At 42.4% G+C, this 19,494-nt stretch overlaps 1 protein-coding gene across 2 annotated transcripts; it reads right to left on the bottom strand.

Moving 5' to 3' along the window:
* Positions 1-10,221: 10,221 nt before the first annotated feature.
* LOC107391554 (uncharacterized) lies at positions 10,222-17,867 on the bottom strand. 2 transcript variants are annotated; one of them, XR_011521507.1, is made up of 2 exons: positions 10,409-17,867; positions 10,222-10,298 (listed from the first exon to the last, which is right to left on the bottom strand). XR_011521507.1 is itself a non-coding variant. In XM_070554504.1 (2 exons), exon 2 carries the CDS (start codon positions 16,798-16,800, stop codon positions 10,918-10,920), a length of 5,883 nt encoding a protein of 1,960 aa, XP_070410605.1. In that variant the 5' UTR covers positions 16,801-17,428; positions 17,539-17,867; the 3' UTR covers positions 10,258-10,917. The 2 variants fall into 2 exon arrangements, 1 of the variants encoding a protein (XP_070410605.1); XM_070554504.1 differs by having other exon boundaries at positions 10,258-17,428; positions 17,539-17,867.
* Between the last annotated feature and the right edge of the window lie 1,627 nt (positions 17,868-19,494).

Here is a 19,494-nt window from a genome sequence, read left to right as displayed (position 1 = left end):
AGACCTTGTTCAGTTTGTTTTCACATTTTTACCTTTATTTTAACTAAATGTAAGACTTTTAAACTGGAACCTCTGTAGAGTGTTGATTGGTTAAAATGACGTCTTGACTTATGAAATACAATCATGGTGCGTTACAGACATCTTCCACAAGGTGGCGGCAGAGGTCTCAGTCTTGCTCAGTTTAATGAGCACGTTTGTTTTATTTTGAAAGGGACGGGATGATGGTAACCACAGGACACCCATAATCTGCTGTAATACATGTAGTTATTTTGATTTCCTTCACAACACATGTCCGAGCTCATAACACTCACCCTCCACACCATCGCTGTTTGCTATCAAGTCAAAAGTTTGGTTGAAACAGAATCTTAGTTTCCGCTCATGTGCAGTTAAACAGCTGGTCCTCAAACTAGAAATTCAATCATTTGTCATTTTAGTCTAAAAACACCCTAACTGCTTTTTATTATGCCATAACCCTTCCTAGTTTAAAAATAAATCTCTTATTATCAAGTATGCCTTTTTGTTGCATTACACTCTGATAAGTTGATAAAGATGATCATTTAGAATAATTATTAAGGGAATCTTGATGCCCAAAGCCTTCTAAACACTAAAACACCATGGAGCAGAAACCTGTATCTCATAAGGGGGGTTGTGTGTTTCTGCCTAATATAACATTCCTACATTGGTTGTGAAGCAGAGGAGGTCTGTCTGAGTCTCTGTCATGAATGTGCAGGTTCATGATAAGAGGGGTCAGAAGAACTGCCAGCACAGATAACGTTACTGTTTGAACCATCTGAAAGGTGGTGCATACTTGGCCACACCGTTTCCTCACAACTATTGTCAGGTTAATAATAATAATAATAATAATACATTTTATTTAAAAGCGCCTTTCAGGACACCCAAGGTCACTTTACACAAAACACGTAATAAAATACAATAAAACAATAATAAAACCCAAAGAAGAAAAAACAAAGAGAGAAACAGTTAAATAAAATCAGAGGTTGTAGGCAGATTTAAACGTGTGTTTTGAGTTTTGTTTTGAAAAGGGTAAAACTGTCGACGTTCCTGATATCTGGGGGAAGTGAGCTCCAGAGTCGAGGAGCAGAGCGGCTGAAAGCTCTGCTCCCCATGGTAGCGAGACGGGCAGAAGGAACCGCAAGATGGATGGAAGAAGAAGATCTGAGTGAACGGGACGGGGTGTGAATACTTATAAGGTCTGAGATATATGGAGGAGAGAGGTTGTGGATTGCTTTGAAGGTATGAAGGAGAATTTTGAAGATGGACCTGAATTTAACTGGGAGCCAGTGAAGCTGCTGGAGAACCGGCGTGATGTGGTGAAAGGAAGGGGTTCTGGTGATAATACGGGCTGCTGAATTCTGGACCAGTTGCAGTTTATGAAGGAGTTTGTTGGGGAGACCATAAAGAAGTGAATTGCAATAGTCGATACGGGAGGTGACGAGGCTGTGGACGAGAATGGTGGCAGTGTGAGGGGTCAGTGAGGGGCGGAGACGGTTTATGGAACGTAGATGGAGGTATGCTGACCGAATTAATTTATTAATGTGAGCCTGAAAAGAAAGTGAGCTGTCGAGAATGACACCCAGACTCTTGACGTGAGGTGAGGGGGAGACTGTGGCGCTGTCAATAGTTAAAGAAAAGCTGTCAGATGTTGAGAGGGTGGAGTTAGTGCCAACTAGAAGAAGTTCAGTTTTATTGCCGTTGAGTTTGAGGAAATTAGAGGTGAACCATGATTTGATTTCAGAGAGGCAGAGGAGTAATTAGAGTTAAGGAGTAATTGTATCAAATAAAAACGTAAAACACACACAAATGGACAACATGATGGTCATTTACATAATTAGAGCTGTTTTGGTTTGAGGATATTTTGTTTTTTCCGTTAAAAGTGAGTCATACATGTCTCTTCTTTGTGGTGTTGGTTTCTGGGACGAATGTTCAGGGGTCATTTCTGGCTTTGGACGATGTAAAAAGCAACCATGTTTTTATACGTAGATGACAAGATAATCTGAGGCATGTGCTAATGCCTCTTCCTTTTTAAGACGAACAAGTCAAGAGGGCAGACCAAAATGTGCTGATAGCATATCACATTTTAGTTCAAAATAAATAATATGTGCATTTAGTTCTGTGCAATTGTCTTGAGTCATTATCAATTATTTTTTTATTTTTGCTAAACTCAGGTAATATTATGAGGGGGGGGGGGGTGTTCAACTGTTTTTCTGCTTCTTCAAACATAATAATAACAATAATAATAATAATAATAATAATAATAATAATAATAAACAGCCTAATCACCAGTCTACCTTCCTGCAGATTTAAAATGTGGTCTAAAAGTCTTAATAACGCGTTCTCTTCACTTTAGTCGCCCGCTTGCTGATAAATTCCAATTAATTAATTAATTAATCTCATCCGCAAGGAGCTGGCTTCAGAAAGGAACAAGTTCTCACTGACTCCAATGTTAAAGATGCCAACTTCACAACAGAAATAAACATGTTTACAGCCTGGTACGAAAAACATTTAGGTTTAATAGATCTAATTTACAGTCATGACAACTCTGAGGGGGGTGAATCTTTTTGTAACTCATCCATAGGTGTAATTAAAGCTTGAAATTATGTATAATTTGGGTAGTGTCCTTTAACACACACACATATGAGTAAGGCAAGTCCTAAGAAGTCAGCTGAATGACAAGAACAAGATCTGGGCAACAAACAGCTGCACCCTGTCAGTAATCAGATATCCTGCAGGAATAATAAGCTGGCTAAAGGGAGAAATACAGACCGCAGATATTAAGACATGGAAGCTCCTAGCCATGCACAGAGGGTTCCATCCCAAATCTAGCACCCTGAGACTGCACACTAGCAGTAAGGAAGGAGGCCCGAGAACTAGTGAGTGTGAGAACCACTGTCCAGGATGAAACATCCAAGATCCATAAGTACATCATAGATAAGGCTCTAGCAGATGACGTGCTCAGTGAATGTCTCAGACAAAGACGAAGAGAGGAGGAGACGCTGGAAATACCATCGTGGGAGGACAAACCCCTACATGGGATGTACCACCGACAGATAACTGAAGTGGCTGATATCAAGAAATCCTTCCAATGGCTAGAAAGAGCTGGTCTGAAAGTCAGCGCAGAGGAACTCATCATGGCTGCACATTAACAGGACCTGAACACCATAGCAACAGAGGCCAACATCTACCACACCAGACTAGACCTGAGGTGTAGGATATGGAAAGATGCCCCTGAGACAATCCACCCCATATCTGCAGGGTGTAAGATGCTGGCAGGGAAAGCATACATGGAATGCCACAATCAGGCTGGCATTGTGTACAGGATTGTTTCCCACACCAAACCTTCTGTCAGGAATCTTGGCGTGACCTTTGACCCAGCTCTCACCCTGAATTCTCATGTCAGTTCTCTTGTTCGCTCTTCCTTCTTCCATCTCAGGAACATTGCTAAGCTGAGTCCCATTCTGTCCCGCTCTGAACTTGAGACAGTTATCCACACCTTCATCTCCTCACGCTTAGACTACTGTAACTCTCTTTTCACGTGTCTGAGCAGAACCTCCCTGAACCGTCTACAGCTGGTTCAGAATGCCTGTGCTCGGCTTCTGACCAAGTCCTCCAAATACACCCACATCACCCCACTTCTCTTCCAGCTTCACTGGCTGCCAGTCAACTTCAGGGTTCATTTCAAGATCCTGGTTCTGGTCTATAGGGCCTTACATGGACAAGCACCATCTTACATTGGTGATCTTCTTAGTCCCTACACCCCCAGCAGGTCCCTGAGGTCCAGTGATCAAAGCCTACTGGTTGTGCAGCACCAGGCTAAAGACCAAAGGTGACAGATCATTTGCTGCTGTGGCCCCCAGACTCTGGAACTCTCTCCCCCTGAGCCTGAGATCAGTGGGCTCAGTGGTCTCCTTTAAAAAGCAGCTGAAGACTCACTTGATCAAGCTGGCTTTTGTATGACCTTCTTCACCACTCTCTCTTTGTTCTGCTCTCCCCACCTATTCCATCTTCCTCAGGATCCACTGATTTCCCTCTTTCCTATTCACGCTCTCTCTTTCTTAACATTTTTTATCACAATTGTATAGTTTTTGCTCATTTAAAATATATTTTTAACCATTTTCTAAATTGTTTTTTATATTTTTACAGTTTTTGTTTTTGTGAAGCGCCTTGTGATTTTTATGTTGAGAGGCGCTATAGAAATGATATTTTCTTCTTTCTTCTTCTTCAGGAGTGATCCCCAACCAAGGGTATGCATGCCCCTAGTGGTCCGTGAGTGCATTACAGGGGATACTTTATTACCCAGATGACAGCACTGGTCCTGGTAAAAATAGAAGCATTGTGCTGGGATGTGTTATGTATAATGAATACTCAAATAAAGTAATGCACAGTATTATATGTTTCTGATATCATATTATCAATTATTTGTTTAGGCCAACCGCGACTGCATGAATTTTGTCAAGCTGTGTCAACTTTGGATCAGAGGCTGCTGCAGCAGCGCATGGGCATAAGGATACTGAAGATGGGGTAGCATCTGTTTTATGGACCTGATGTTGAACAGTAAATAATTCTGGTGACAGTAAAGTCGTATCTGCGTTAATAGCTAGTTAACACTAATTACTTCAAATACTGTTATATTTTATAACACACAATGAACACACAGGCTTCCAAACATTTAGAAATCTCCCGTGATTTAGTTTGAACATTTTTCCACCAGCAGCTGTTTCTCTCAATAAAAACACAAGTTTTGTGCACCTCTCTGTCTGTCTGTCTCACTGCGGTCGGCTGGTGTGCACTGCGGGTCTGATATGGAGCTAGGATTGGTACAATATTCAGTGTAACTTGTACCAAGTTACAAAACTTGGTACAAGTTACATTGAATGTTGTCCCAATCCTAGCTCCATAGTCTGACCTCTAATAACCCTTGACCCGCTGGTCAGAGGGTCACTCAACAGAGGCAGAGACAAAGAATAAACCTCTAACCTTATTTAATGATGTCGACAAAAAAAAATGCAGCAAATCATCCATTTACCTGCAGTTATCCATTACTGATGCAAAACATTACTTCTATGATCAAATGTAAAACATGAGAAGTGATTAAATAAATCAGGAAAGATTGAATGAATCATCTTTTCCATGTCAAACCAGCAGTAGCTCAGGAGGTAGAGTGGGTTGTCCAGTAATCTGAAGGTTGCAGGTTTGATCCCAGCTCCAACCAGAGAATACTGCTGTTGTGTCCTCGGGCAAGACACTTAACTCGTCATTCCTGCTGGTGGTGGTCAGAGGGACCGGTGGCACCAGTGTCTGGCAGGCCTCGCCTCTGTCAGTGCACCCCAGGGCAGCTGTGGCTACATCGTAGCTCATCCCCATCAGTGTGTGGATGCGTGAATGACTGATTGTGTTGTAAAGCGCCTTGGAGGGTTCTGGGACTCTATATCTATATACAGACCATTTACCATATATATATATATATATATATATATATATATATATATACACATACACATTTTTTGTATCTTTTTATTTTTTGTTCTTGTGATTTTTATCTTGAGAAATTGAAATTCTTTCAAATTGTGTTTGTCTTTGACATCTTTCTCCTTTTCCTTTTCCCAATTCTCTTGAACCAGTTTGCAGTGGTAACTCAAAGCCAGATCTTCAGATTTATTGGAATGGCCTCCTCTTGGGAAGAAAGCTTTTGGTCTGGGTTGGGACTGTAGTTCTGCACTCAGTTAGTCATTCTGAAGAGACATTTCAGGTATTCTGGACTGGAGGTATTTAGTTTGGGGTTTCTCCTTTCCCAGAGAACTGTCTCTTTTCTGATATTTGGCCTCCATCCTTTTGGTGGCCTCCACTTGTTCGGAAAGTTTTGAGGGCATGTAAATCAGCCCGCTGCTGCATCTTGTCAAGGCACAAATTGATGTTTCTGGATGGGTGAAAGCCAGTATGGAGTCTCTTCCTCAGTGGAGACGTAAAGACCGCCTCTCGGGAGAAATTAGCTGAAAATGGATTAGTCTTCTTGGTATAAATCCATGTTTCAACACTCATATCAAAGAAATGTGAATCTAAAAAGTCATCAGTAATTGCTGCTCTGATTTGATTATTAGGTAATTACAAACTTGAATACAATGTTGAACCGTCAACAGTGAGAAACAGCAAGTGGAAAAACAAAAGAATGTCATTACCACAGAAACCAAGAGAATAACTGCTGCATGATTCTTTAAACAAAGGTTTACCTTACCACCAACTGTTAGCAACTCGATAAGAGAAGTGTCTGTGGTTGAAGCTGTTCAGGTGTCACCTCAAAAGAGAAAAGACTTCATTAAAGACTTAAAAGAAACCTGTTGCTGTTCGTCACCTCCACCAGCTTAAATAATGAAATATGTAAATTAATCTAATGTTCACTGATTCGATTTGTCTTCACAGCACATTTTAAAAGTTCCATTTGGCAGAACTCAGCGTGAACACAGCGCAGGAACAGTGATATATATCATTATACACTCATCTAAAGGATTATTAGGAACAACTGTTCATCTTCTCCTTAATGCAATTATTTGATCAACCAATCACATGGCAGTTGCTTCAATGCATTTAGGGATGTGGTCCTGGTCAAGACAATCTCCTGAACTCCAAACTGAATGTCAGAATGGGACAGAAAGGTGATTTAAGCTATTTTCAGCGTGTAATGGTTGTTGGTGCCAGACGGGCCGGTCTGAGTATTACACTATCTGCTCAGTTACTGGGATTTTCACCCACAACCATTTCTAGGGTTTACAAAGAATGGTGTGAAAAGGGAAAAACATCCAGTATGCAGCAGTCCTGTGGGCAAAAATGCCTTGTTGATGCTAGAGGTCAGAGGAGAATGGGCCGACTGGTTCAAGCTGATAGAAGAGCAACTTTGACTGAAATAAGCACTCGTTACAACCGAGGAATGCAGTAAAGTCTTTGTGAAGCCACAACACGCACAACCTTGAGGCGGAGGGGCTACAACAGCAGAAGACCCCACCGGGTACCACTCATCTCCACTACAAAAAGGAAAAAGAGGCTACAATTTGTACGAGCTCACCAAAATTGGACAGTTGAAGACAGGAAAAATGTTGCCCGGTCTGATGAGTCTCGATTTCTGTTGAGACATTCAAATGGTAGAGTCAGAGTTTGGTGTAAACAAAATGAGAACATGGATCCATCATGCCTTGTTACCACTGTGCAGGCTGGTGGTGGTGGTGTAATGGTGTGGGAGATGTTTTTTTGGCACACTTTAGGCCCCTTAGTGCCAACTGGGCGTGGTTTAAATGCTACGGGCTACCTGAGCATTGTTTCGGACCATGTCCATCCCTTCATGTCCACCGTGTACCCATCCTCTGATGGCTACTTCCAGCAGGATAATGCACCATGTCATAAAGCTCCAATCATTTCAAATTGGTTTCTTGAACATGACAGAAGTTCACTGTACTACAACGGCCCCCACAGTCACCAGATCTCAACCCGATAGAGCATCTTTGGGATGTGGTGGAACGGGAGCGTTGTGCCCTGGATGTGCATCCCACAAATCTCCATCAGCTGCAAGATGCTATCCTATCATTATGGGCCAACATTTCTAAAGAATGCTTTCAGCACCTTGTTGAATCAATGCTACGTAGAATGAAGGCAGTTCTGAAGGTGAAAGGGGGTCAAACACCGTATTAGTATGGTGTTCCTAATAATCCTGCTGTATCACTATCAGCTACCATTTGTGACTAACTCACCAGGGTGGCAGTGCAACTGAACAACAGCTTCAGAGTATCTGATGCCTCTGATTTCTAAAGCTGTATGACATCATCAGCTGCTGTTAACCAGCTGTTAACCCCAACAATTATCTCTGATTTCACATTTACGCTCTCCGAAGAAAATGATCTTGGTCAATCAAACAACTGCTTTCAAAAACATATGCACCCATTCCATTATGAATCCCTCAGCACTCTGTGAATAGTCAAATAGTCTAATTAACTAAAAACATTTAAAGATGTGCTTAAAAATGTTCAGTGAATCTTTTTTATAATTGTCTTTTGTAACAATGTCCCAGCAGTGTTTCATGAGAGTATAAAACATTTTGTTATATAAATATTTAATGTATAGTTCAATGCATAGTGTTCTGATTATTACACCCAATCTAAAACTATCTGGCCCAGGATGTTCAGGATGCAATTTTTTCCCTCGTTTTAGTCAAAATTGAACTTGTTATTAAACACGTTTGCTTGTAATGATGACTCTTCACCACAAGAGGGAGACATTTCCTTATAGCTTTCATTTCTATGGCCTCGGTGAGCGTGGGAAGCATCCTGATTTGCAACAACTCTGAAACAATAATGATCAGTGATTGTGTTGCATTTTATTTTTATAAGTTCAGCTACATTTAATGATGTGATTTTCATCTTTCTTTAAGTGAAGGTAAGATCAGCACTGTGGAGGTGGCAGGGAGGATTGTTTTTATCGCAGGAGTTCACACAGCAGGTGCTGCTCTGACTCTAACTGGAAACATTCCCTTGTTGTTTGTTGGTGCTAATAAAATCCTCCACCACCAACTGCTGTTAAATTTAGCAGAAAATGTGAAAAGGGGTCTGGTGAAAGTGATTTTTCTCCTGTTATAGTTTGGAGCAATTTGGCTGCGTTCCTGGGCAACAGCTCTTTACTTTTGGATATAAATGCATGCAGGTGAGTTTAATTATGTGTGAAGCAGCTGTAGCTGCACTGCCTAGACATTATTTGCAGACTGAATCAGGACACAAACACACAGATATGGGAAGAAGGTGGTTGGTCTTTGGATCTAAACAAAACGGCTCTGATATCTAAGACTAAATGCACCCTGTTCACCATTTTTCACTACATTTAGTACAGTCTCTTCAGCCGCTCAACTATAAAACAAATATCTGTTGCCTTTAGTTATTTTAACTAGCATTAGTTGTGTTTAAACTGATTAAAACAATGTTGGTTTAATTCTATTCAAACCATGGTCCAACACTAGATTGAACTGTAGTTATTTGTAAGTAATCCAGATGAATCTAACTAAAACTGTTTATGCTAGGCATGTCCAAAGTGCAGCCCAGGGGCCACTTGCAGTGCCTCAGAGTGATCTTTTGCGACCCACAATTGTTTTTCTAGAATGAGGCTGATGATGTAGATCAAACCTTTATAATGTTTTTATGTTCAGGTTTTCACAATTATGTCTGTTTTTGACATAGTTTCAGGAGTTAAACATTTTAAAATGACCACAAAGTAAGGCTGGGAAATTAATCAAAAACGTATCATTATCGAAATTTTAGACTCCAGCTGGTATCGTTTTTCCCAAGTCAATAAATTCGATAACAAAAAAAAAAAGGAAAAGATGTGTGTAGGTTGGCAGCGTTCACATCCTTTTAAGCTGTTCCACCTCGAGTTATGGTGTCGGTACCAGATCGGCTCGGGGTCCTGCGCCTGCTTTCACACTTAAGTTTGGAAAGAAATCAGCAGTTTGGTTAATAAATTATTGTTTTTTACCACCTAAATGTTATCTTTATAATTGTAATTTGTAAATAAAATGTGCACTGTGGAATTCATCTGTGTATTTCCTTAGTTGTTATGTAAACACACGTGAAGGTAAAGCTGTCCAAATTAAACCCCGGCTTTCAGCCACTCCCCCTGCTGCATCCATCTGCTCTCGTCTCAACAAGACCATTGGCTCGCTGGTGAAGATATCGCATTAGCGTTCATACTCATTTAACTTTTAATTTTAATTCTGGTGCCTGTTAGCAACCAAAACGCATCCTCACGTGCTTGTGGATATCATATATTGTATGTGGAGATATAACTGTAATAGTAAGTAAAGGTTAGCAGCTGTAGGTTTAGTGTGCGCATAGGAAACGTGACAAAAGAAAACAAATCATTTTTTTCTGTATGGCCTATATAGTTGTCATCATCAACAACGGAACATGATTTACAGAATACATACAACCAGCTAACACTTTGCATTCTATCACCAGATGTTTGGATCAAAATGAGAGCCAATCAGATCTTAGATCAGAGAGCCAGGCCTTTCCCGTCATCCCCTAGGTTTTGCAGTCGGTGGAGAGCAACTGCTGCACATTGCTCCAAAATCTGCGGCCGCCTTGATCTCACGAGGTTATCGTTGCCTACGTGGGCGTGTCGTCAGAGCAAGACGGCGTCAAGTCGGACACAAATCGAGGTGTTTCTACTCGGGTCGAAAGAATCCACGCTTCGTACTGATGTCCACAATCATTTTATTTCTCTCTGACAATCATGGAGCACCGTGAAAACTAGAAACAAGTAAAATAATATCAATAGCACATATGATATTCATCTCAGCCACTTATTTCCTTTCGCAAGTGCACAAGTGTTAAACGAAGAACAGTATAACGTTTTTTACCGTGTACGCCTTGTAAACCCAGCAGTAGAAAAGATGTATGTTCCAAAAGTCCGCCGTGTTACCGCTCCGTGTCGTCTCTCCCGCGACTCACAGGAAGCGACTACCTCACAACAATCTCAACAGAAACATTTCTTATAAGAAAGACGTATAACTCCACTGCACAGGTCCACAATATGAGTACCAAATAAAGAAAACAAAACAGAGACAACGTACCGATCTCCGATGCGCTGCTGGTGTTGTCATGGCAACCAACACAAACATTTCAACGTCAGTTACACTCCCACCAATTACCTTTGATTATTACAATTGCGAATGTAAATACACTTGTATTGTTCATTAAATCAATGGTAATTCCCAAGCACCATGTTGTTATGTTAAAACACTCTTGCATTGACATAAACAATATACTTTTCTCAAACAATGAATTCAACAATATGAACAGAATTTACATCTCCACAACATGTGCATGAAGTACAGCATAATGACAACTTGTATTTTAGAAGGGAAATCTAATCAATGAATGACATATTTTTCTCATTTTTTACCAGGACCACTAATTTCTGAATGGGTCTTTGAATGATGGATGGTTGGACGAGGCGTTCGCCTCTCTTTCCTAATTTCCTATCACCAGTCTGGATTGTCACCTTCCGTACAAGTCCATCATCATCCTCATGTGCTTCCACAACCCTAGCGAGTTTCCATTCATTGCGAGGAACATCTTCTTCTTTGAGAATCACAATGTCACCCACCTCCACATTACGTCTTGGTGTATGCCATCGCTGTCTCAGAGCAATATTGGCCAGGTATTCCTTTCTCCATCTGTGCCAAAATTGCTCAGTCAGATATTGGACCCTTCTCCACCGTTTCTTAGCATACAGGTCCTCCTTGACAAATTTACCTGGAGGTGGAAGTGGGATTGAGGATTTCATGGTGATCAAGTGGTTCGGTGTGAGTGGCTCCAAGCTTTTGGGGTCGTTGATGTTATCAACAGTGAGTGGGCGGTTATTCACGATGCACATAGCTTCATAAAGGAATGTCCTTAATGAGGCATCATCCAGCCTTCCCACACTGCAGGCAAGGACCGTGCTCAGTACGCTTCTCACTGTCCGGATTTGGCGCTCCCATGCGCCTCCAGCATGACTAGAGTGGGGCGTATTCATCTGGAAGTCACACTGTTTTTCTGCCAGGTATGCAGTCACTCTTTCCTTATCAAGTTCTTTCAGAGCCTTTGCCATCTCGTTTCTTGCCCCCATAAAATTAGTTCCCTGATCAGACCTAATGTGTCTAACAGCTCCACGAAGGGCAATGAAGCAGCGCAAAGCATTGATGAATGCGTCAGTCGTCAAATCCTCCAGCATCTCTATATGCACTGCCCTTGAGCAAAAACATGTGAAGAGGAGGCCGTACCGTTTTTGATCTTTGCGACCCTGTTTGGTGTGAAAAGGACCAAAGCAGTCCATACCACAATAAGTGAATGGTGGTGTGGGATCAACACGGTCACTAGGTAGATCTGCCATTCGTTGCTCCTCTGGTGGCGCGCGGGCTTTCCTACACTGTACGCACTGCCTGATGTATTGGGCCACAGCCTTACTTCCACCAGCGATCCAGTAACCATTGACTCTGAGTGCATTGAGGGTTTGTCCTCTGCCTTGGTGTTGTATCTTGGTATGATGGTGTGCGATGATGAGGTTTGTAACAGCACCATCTTTAGGAAGGATCACAGGGTGTCTTAACTCGAGAGGCACAGATGCCTTCCTTAATCTTCCTCCTACTCTCATTATGCCATCTTGGAGGAATGGGTCAAGCTGAAAGAGTGGGTGGTTGCAAGGCAGCCTTCCTAGTTTCTGGCTGAGTGTGTTTAACTCCTCTTGAAAGGCATCTTGTTGTGCAAGCTTGACAAGAGTCTGTGCAGCTTGTTTTCTCTCTTCCACGTTTAAAGGTTCAGCGGTCCTGATCCTCTTTGCCAGCCGCTGGATACGAGCAATGACGTTGACAGCTGTAGCCCATCTTGAGAACCGCAGCAGATGCTTCTGGATGTCAAACTGTCTTGCTGCCTCAACCTTCAACACCTGAGTAGTCCTCACCTCTGGGTCTCCCACCAGCAAATCTGAAGTAGCCTGTTTGGTGGCTATCTCTCTTTCCCATAGAAAGCCTGGGCCAGAGAACCAATTTGACTTGATGAGGTCAGCTACTTTGAGGCCTCTCGATGCATGATCAGCAGGGTTTTCTCCTGTGTCCACATAATACCATTTCCGTGCATCTGTGTTTTCTCGAATTTTCTGAACACGATTTGCCACGAACACATGGAACCTTCTTGCTTCATTATTGATGTAACCAAGCACGACCTTTGAGTCTGTCCAAAAATATTCGTCATCAATCTTGAGCTCTAGCTCCTCCCTTAATATGCTGCTCACAGATGCCGAGGTTACTGCTGCAGTTAATTCTAGCCTCGGTATGGTGACTATTTTGGTTGGTGCAACCCTCGCCTTGCCCATGACCAAGGAGCAGCATACCCTTTCTCTGCTTACTACTCTGATGTAAGAGCACTGGCCATACCCTTGACTGCTTGCATCAGAGAAATGGTGAAGCTCGGCTCTCTGAATCTCACCAAGGCTGTCAGGTATGAAGCATCTTTGAATTTCAATTCTTTCCAGGTTCTCCAAATCCTTCATCCAAGTCTCCCACCTTAACTTCAAGTCTTTGGGTAGTGGCTCATCCCACCCTGTGCCTCTCTGACACATCTCTTGCAGCACTCTTTTCCCTTCAAGAATGACTGGGGCTAGAAACCCCAAAGGGTCATACAAGGAGGCCACAATTGAGAGGATCCCTCGGCGCGTTGCCAGTTTCTCCTCAAGTGACACCTTGAAGGAGAAGCTATCATTTTCAATGTTCCACCTTATACCTAGTACTCTTTGAACTGGCAAATCATTGTGATTAAGATCAACATTCTTCACCTCCGTAGCACGCGCTGCAACCTCCACTGAGTCAAGGACCTCTCGACTGTTGGAGAGAAATTTGTGAAGGTGCAGCTTTCCTTTGGCACACACAGCTTGGGCATCTTTGACCAGTTCAATTGCCTCACCCACCGACTTTACACTTATGAGACCATCGTCGACATAGAAATGTTTCTGGATGAAGCTAGCTGCGGAGGGGTACTCTTTCTCACATTGGCTGGCAAGGTGTTTCATGCCATAATTGGCACAGCCAGGGGAGGATGATGCTCCAAACAGGTGAACCTTCATGCGGTACTCTCTGGGTTCTGAGTTTGTGTCTCCATTTTCCCACCAGAGAAATCGCAGGTAGTCTCTATCATCCTCGCTCACATGAAACCTGTGGAACATTTTCTCCACATCACACATGACTGCGATGGGATATTTACGGAAGCGGCACAGCACAGCTGTTAGGTTATTTGTGAGGTCAGGTCCTGTTAGCAGATGGTCGTTTAAGGAGGTGCCTTCATACCTTGCAGAGCAGTCGAAAACCACTCTGATTTTGCCTGGTTTTCTGGGGTGGTAAACTCCTTGATGTGGGATATACCACACTTTCCCCAGCTCTGCTTGGTTTTCCACTTTCTCTGCATCTCCATCCTTGAAGACACCTTCCATAAATCTCACGTAGTCTATTTTGAATTTGGGATCTCTGTCCAGCTTCCTCTTTAGATGCTTCAACCGTACTAATGCCAGCCTTTTGTTGTCTGGGAGATGTGGACGTGCTTTGAAAGGGAGAGGCATCTCCAGGTGACCCTCCTTATTTTGTTGGATCCTCTCTTTCAAGATCTGCAGGAAGCATATATCTTCTTGAGATATGCTTCTGTCACCAGATTTTGTGTCTGCAAAATCGGACTCTAGGGCCTTGATGACAGCAAATGGCGTTATGGGTGGCATCTCTCTGACAGACACTCGATGGCAAAAACCAGTCACATCTTTAGCTTGCACACGCTGTGGTGCGCTTCCCACAATGCTCCAACCAAGATCCGTCTCAATAGCATAAGGCTCATAGTCGCCCCCAGTGATGACCCTTCTTGGAATTAACGCTCTGGAGCAGTCATATCCAATCAACAATCCAACACCACAGTCCATCAACGGGGGTATCTCTTGGGCCATGCTTACAAGGTGTTTCCATTTGTTGGCTGTCTGACAATTGGGAATATGTGCACGGTCAAGAGGAATGAAGTCCCTTGTGTAGGCTGGAGGCAAATTGATTGAAACGTTTGAGGAAAATCCTCTAACTTTGAGCTTGCATACTCTTTGACTCTTCACGACTGAGTCTCTCCCCATCATGGTGGAAAGTTTAAGTTTCACTGGTTCCATTGCTGCTTTTAGCTTTTCGCACACCTCCTGATCAACAAATGTGTGACTACTTTGAGTGTCCAATAGTGCATACACTAGGGTTTCAGTGTCCGGAGCACTAAGTGTTGAGATCCACACTGGGACTATCATCGACGTACTCCCACCTTCACCTCCACTCACACAACATGATAAAGATGACGTGCTTTCTTCCACTGCACCCTGAATTGATGATTCTCCTGCTGTAGAACGATCTTCATGCAATGGCGTTGGGTGACTCTTTTTGCATATGCTACATGTGGACCTGTTTCTACAGTCTTTAGAATTGTGACCCTTTCTTAGACATGCAAAACACAACTTATTTTCAAGTATGCATTTTTTCTTATCCTCTACAGGCATGTCCATAAGCCTCTTGCATTTATGTATGGAATGGTTCTCACTACAGCAGATACACTGGTCACTATTGTAATTTTGTGTTGGTGTGTTCCATTTCTTTGGTTTCTCTGCATCTCCCAACTTGATTTGACCAGGGTCAGATTTGGTGGTGGAGCTTGATGGAATTGAAGGTTTCACATTTGTGGCAAACGTGTTTGCTTTTGAACGCTTCATTTCTCTTGGTGGTGCCTCTGCAGAGTGCCTTAAGGCATGTAAGGATGACACTGGATTGCATGCTATGCGTGACTCCTTAGAGACAAAGGAAGCAAACTCATGAAAGCTTGGATAGTCGTTGCCCCGATCTAGCTGCTCTGTAACGTAACGGTTCCATCTACATGTCACCCAATCAGGAAGCTTGACTAATATTTTCTGATTCTCCTCGCAGTCGTTAAGAGCCTGTAAGCCCTTTATGTGGGGCATTGCATTACTACATGTTTGGAGGAAATCACTGAACTCTCTTAGCTTGAGATATTCCTTTCCTCCAATCTTCGGCCACCCATTTAACTTCTCTCTGAAAGCCCGCTGTACTACAAAGGAATGGCCATATCTAGCATTTAACCTATCCCATGCCTGTTGATAGGCTTCTTTATCTTTTCTGTAGAAGCTGCCTTCAAGAGAAGATTTTGCCTCGCCTGCTATGTACTTTTGCAGGTAGAATAGCCTGTCTGCAGGGTCAGAGCATCGTCTCTCTATGAGGGCTTTGAAGCTCATGCTCCATTCTGTAAACTTCAGAGGATCACCCGAGAATACAGAAGGTTCTGGAGTTGGCAAGCGGGTGAGAGCTAATGACTCTTGTAGCGATTTGACCAATGATGTCTCGTTTTGCACAACCTGCCGTTCTTGATCTGGGATGTGGTGAGCGAAGGGGTGTGCATCACTCACTTTGCTGAATGGAGGACTGCGTGTCCCATCCCTTTCCTCTTCTTCAGTGTAGACATTTAGCCTTGCCTGAATTACATCAATGTCCCTCTGGTTTTCCAGTTTTCTCAACTGCTGACGTTGAGCTTCGATGGCAGCTTCCATATCAACTTCAGCTCTCTTTGCAGCCAGCTGAGCAGCCGCTTCCGCCCTCATAGCCGAAATGCTAGGTGACTCTGAGAGATGTTTAGAATTGTGACAGCTGGGTGCAGTAACTCTGGAAGCTGTGGATCCATATATGGACCTAGCATATTCATTATCAAGTAGCATGCGTAACCTTGATCTTTCTGCCACTGTGTCAAACTCATCTTCATCTTCAGTGAGACGTACTCTCATCAGCTGCAGCAAGTCGGCTGTCACAGCTGAGCATGCATCAATCTTTCTTCGAATTTCTTGACTTGGTGAGGTTTGGAGTCGAATTCTGTCATACTGTTCCTTTAATTCAGACTCTTGCTTCTCAGCCTCATCCATCATATTATACATGTCACTCTCAGAGCATGCTTGCTTTAACCTTGTGCGAATGTCTCTTACGTTGCTTCTCCACTTCTCATATGTTGCTTTGAACCTCTTCTCCTTTTGAGTTAACTCTTGATCTTTCAGTTCCTGCATTTTTGGTGTTAATCGCCTTTCACGAGAGGATTTTCTTGTTTTTGTCTCAGATTTCTCAGACACTACACTTCTTTCCTCTTTCATATCCCCTGCATCTTGGACTTTTGACATAACATTAGGATGACTATGGTCATCTTTAGACATTTTCAGACTTTAAAAGGGGTATCTTATGAAGGGACAAGATATCTAAGGTAATTACAAGAATGGAATGGATGCAATAGGTGGAGAATTATTAAAATTAACACAAGGCACATTAGCTTAGTTTCTTACATATGACAGTAAATAAACTTCAGTTTCAGCCTTCTTAAAGCTTGCAAACAATAAGTAAGAAAACAACAATAAGTTCCAGGACTTGAACAGATTGTCCTTTTTTTTTCTTTTTCTTTTTTTGTTACACAGTCTGAAGTTTGAACACAATTAATTTCTTGTCCATTATAGCAAATTTGTAGCTCATGTTCTATCCATCAACACAGGAGGCATAACAGCTGCGTAATATAGCCTGATGACTCACGCTTCTTGAAACCGCTTCTTGAAGTGTCCACTGAATATGCAGCTCCTGATTGGTTGCTCCAAAATGCAAAGCAACGTGTCCACTGAAGCCTGTAGCTCACTGTAGCTTGCTGCAGGATGACGAGAGCTCTGCGCACCGAAGCCTCCAGATGGATTGGGCCAACGTTTTCACTGTTTCTACTCGGGTCGAAAGAATCCACGCTTCGTACTGATGTCCACAATCATTTTATTTCTCTCTGACAATCATGGAGCACCGTGAAAACTAGAAACAAGTAAAATAATATCAATAGCACATATGATATTCATCTCAGCCACTTATTTCCTTTCGCAAGTGCACAAGTGTTAAACGAAGAACAGTATAACGTTTTTTACCGTGTACGCCTTGTAAACCCAGCAGTAGAAAAGATGTATGTTCCAAAAGTCCGCCGTGTTACCGCTCCGTGTCGTCTCTCCCGCGACTCACAGGAAGCGACTACCTCACAACAATCTCAACAGAAACATTTCTTATAAGAAAGACGTATAACTCCACTGCACAGGTCCACAATATGAGTACCAAATAAAGAAAACAAAACAGAGACAACGTACCGATCTCCGATGCGCTGCTGGTGTTGTCATGGCAACCAACACAAACATTTCAACGTCAGTTACACGAGGTAACCAGTGTTATCAGCTGGTTTTCTAGTGATAACTGGTTTCACCGCTGGTCTAATCTGCACAGAACTGGCTCATCTCGAACACGGCCATTTTCTCTGAAAAGTGTTGATTTTTGGACTACAGTACTACAACCGCTAAGACTACAACTGTAAATTTGATCTGACCAGTCAAAATCATTATCAACATGCTAATATAACTTCTACGAACATGGTATCGTAACTTCTGTAAGTGTTATGTTCGGCCAATCATCTACACTGACATTGACGTAATTTGCAGACGCAGGACTCCGAGCCGATCTGGTACCGACAACGTGACAAAGTGACTCAGCATGATTCACGTGACAGCCCCGTCTAGTGGACAACTTTTGTTTCTGTGTATATTTGAAGTTTTCATCCATTCATCGTTATCGAGGTGAAAATCTCAATATACGGTGGCACTGACTTTAGGCCATATCGCCCAGCCCTACCATAAGGTAATTTTTGCATTATCTAATTTTATAAAGTAAAACATTCTTGACCCGTGACGACTATTTACTTGAAATTCTTTGCCAGTCTTGAAAATTTCGAGCACCCCTGCAAATTCAAACAACTGTCTAAAGAAAATTAAACAAGTCATCAAATCGTAACAACCAAATTCCCATTGCATTCACATTTGAGATAACATGAAGAAATCATTTAATAAACAACATATTGGGCTTTTCTTTTCACTTAAATGGATCTTTTTCTCTAGCATTTTTGATTTAGACATTCATCCAGCGTTTTTTACCTGCTCGCACTTAACATGCATGTTTTTGGCACAGAAGAAGACACAAAGTCAACTCAGAAGGACCTTGCAGGTTTATAAAGTATTGCCACCATTTATGTGGCCTTCAACAATGGATCATGTCCTGGATGAGTGAGAATTTTCAGGCTTTATGCAATAAGACCCCAGCTGGGATTTAATCCCAACGCTTTTACTAAACAAAGAAATCTAATCGACTGATGAAAACTGTTAAACGAGCCAGAATTTGAACACAAACACAGTTACGGAGGACTGACCCCTCCCCTTGGGTATCTTCCCTAAGACGCTTCTGCAGGAAACGGAAACCCACGATGCCGGAGGAAGCGAGATAGCACTAAACACCAGTCGCCGTTTCTAGGTCCAAACATCTTTTGTTGTCCATGGTGTCTTTCTTTTTGGGACTCTGGTAGTTTGTCCTAAAGATGAAGTGGTAGCAGCCGGCTGTTTCTCCTTCTCTAATATTGAGCGGAGAACCTCTCACATCAGTGGTGTTATTTTGCTAAACACATGAGTGTGTAATAAGTGGAGGACCCAAGGAAGTGCAGCGGTTTGGCACGACCGACAACCGGATGGTCCAGTAGTTGCTTCTGGTCCAAAATGTGTTATTGTTGGAGGTTTGTAGACAAATGTCAGAGAACCTCTTTATTATTACTATATTTTTCATCTCCACAATATATTTAGAGCTGTACGATGTTAGAATGTTAAGAGGCATGAAAAAAATATTAAGTTAATTTATTTCCTAAATTTGCCATTGTAGCCATGAATGAATTAGAGGCCCCCATCCCCATTAGCTTCCTCCCTACCACTCTGACCGTGCTGAGGTGTCAGAAGTGATCTCCACAAGGTGAGTCCTGCATCTTGATTCCATAGATCACTTCTCTTTTAAAGAGCCTC

This window comes from Nothobranchius furzeri, chromosome 9, assembly GCF_043380555.1.
Source record: "Nothobranchius furzeri strain GRZ-AD chromosome 9, NfurGRZ-RIMD1, whole genome shotgun sequence".
NCBI classification, from domain to species: Eukaryota; Metazoa; Chordata; class Actinopteri; order Cyprinodontiformes; family Nothobranchiidae; genus Nothobranchius; species Nothobranchius furzeri.
This window is presented reverse-complemented; position numbering and strand designations above follow the sequence as displayed.

Bases quoted from the DNA above. Each gene is read 5' to 3' on its own strand.
- LOC107391554 (XM_070554504.1), bottom strand. From the start codon at position 16,800: ATGTCTAAAGATGACCATAGTCATCCTAATGTTATGTCAAAAGTCCAA.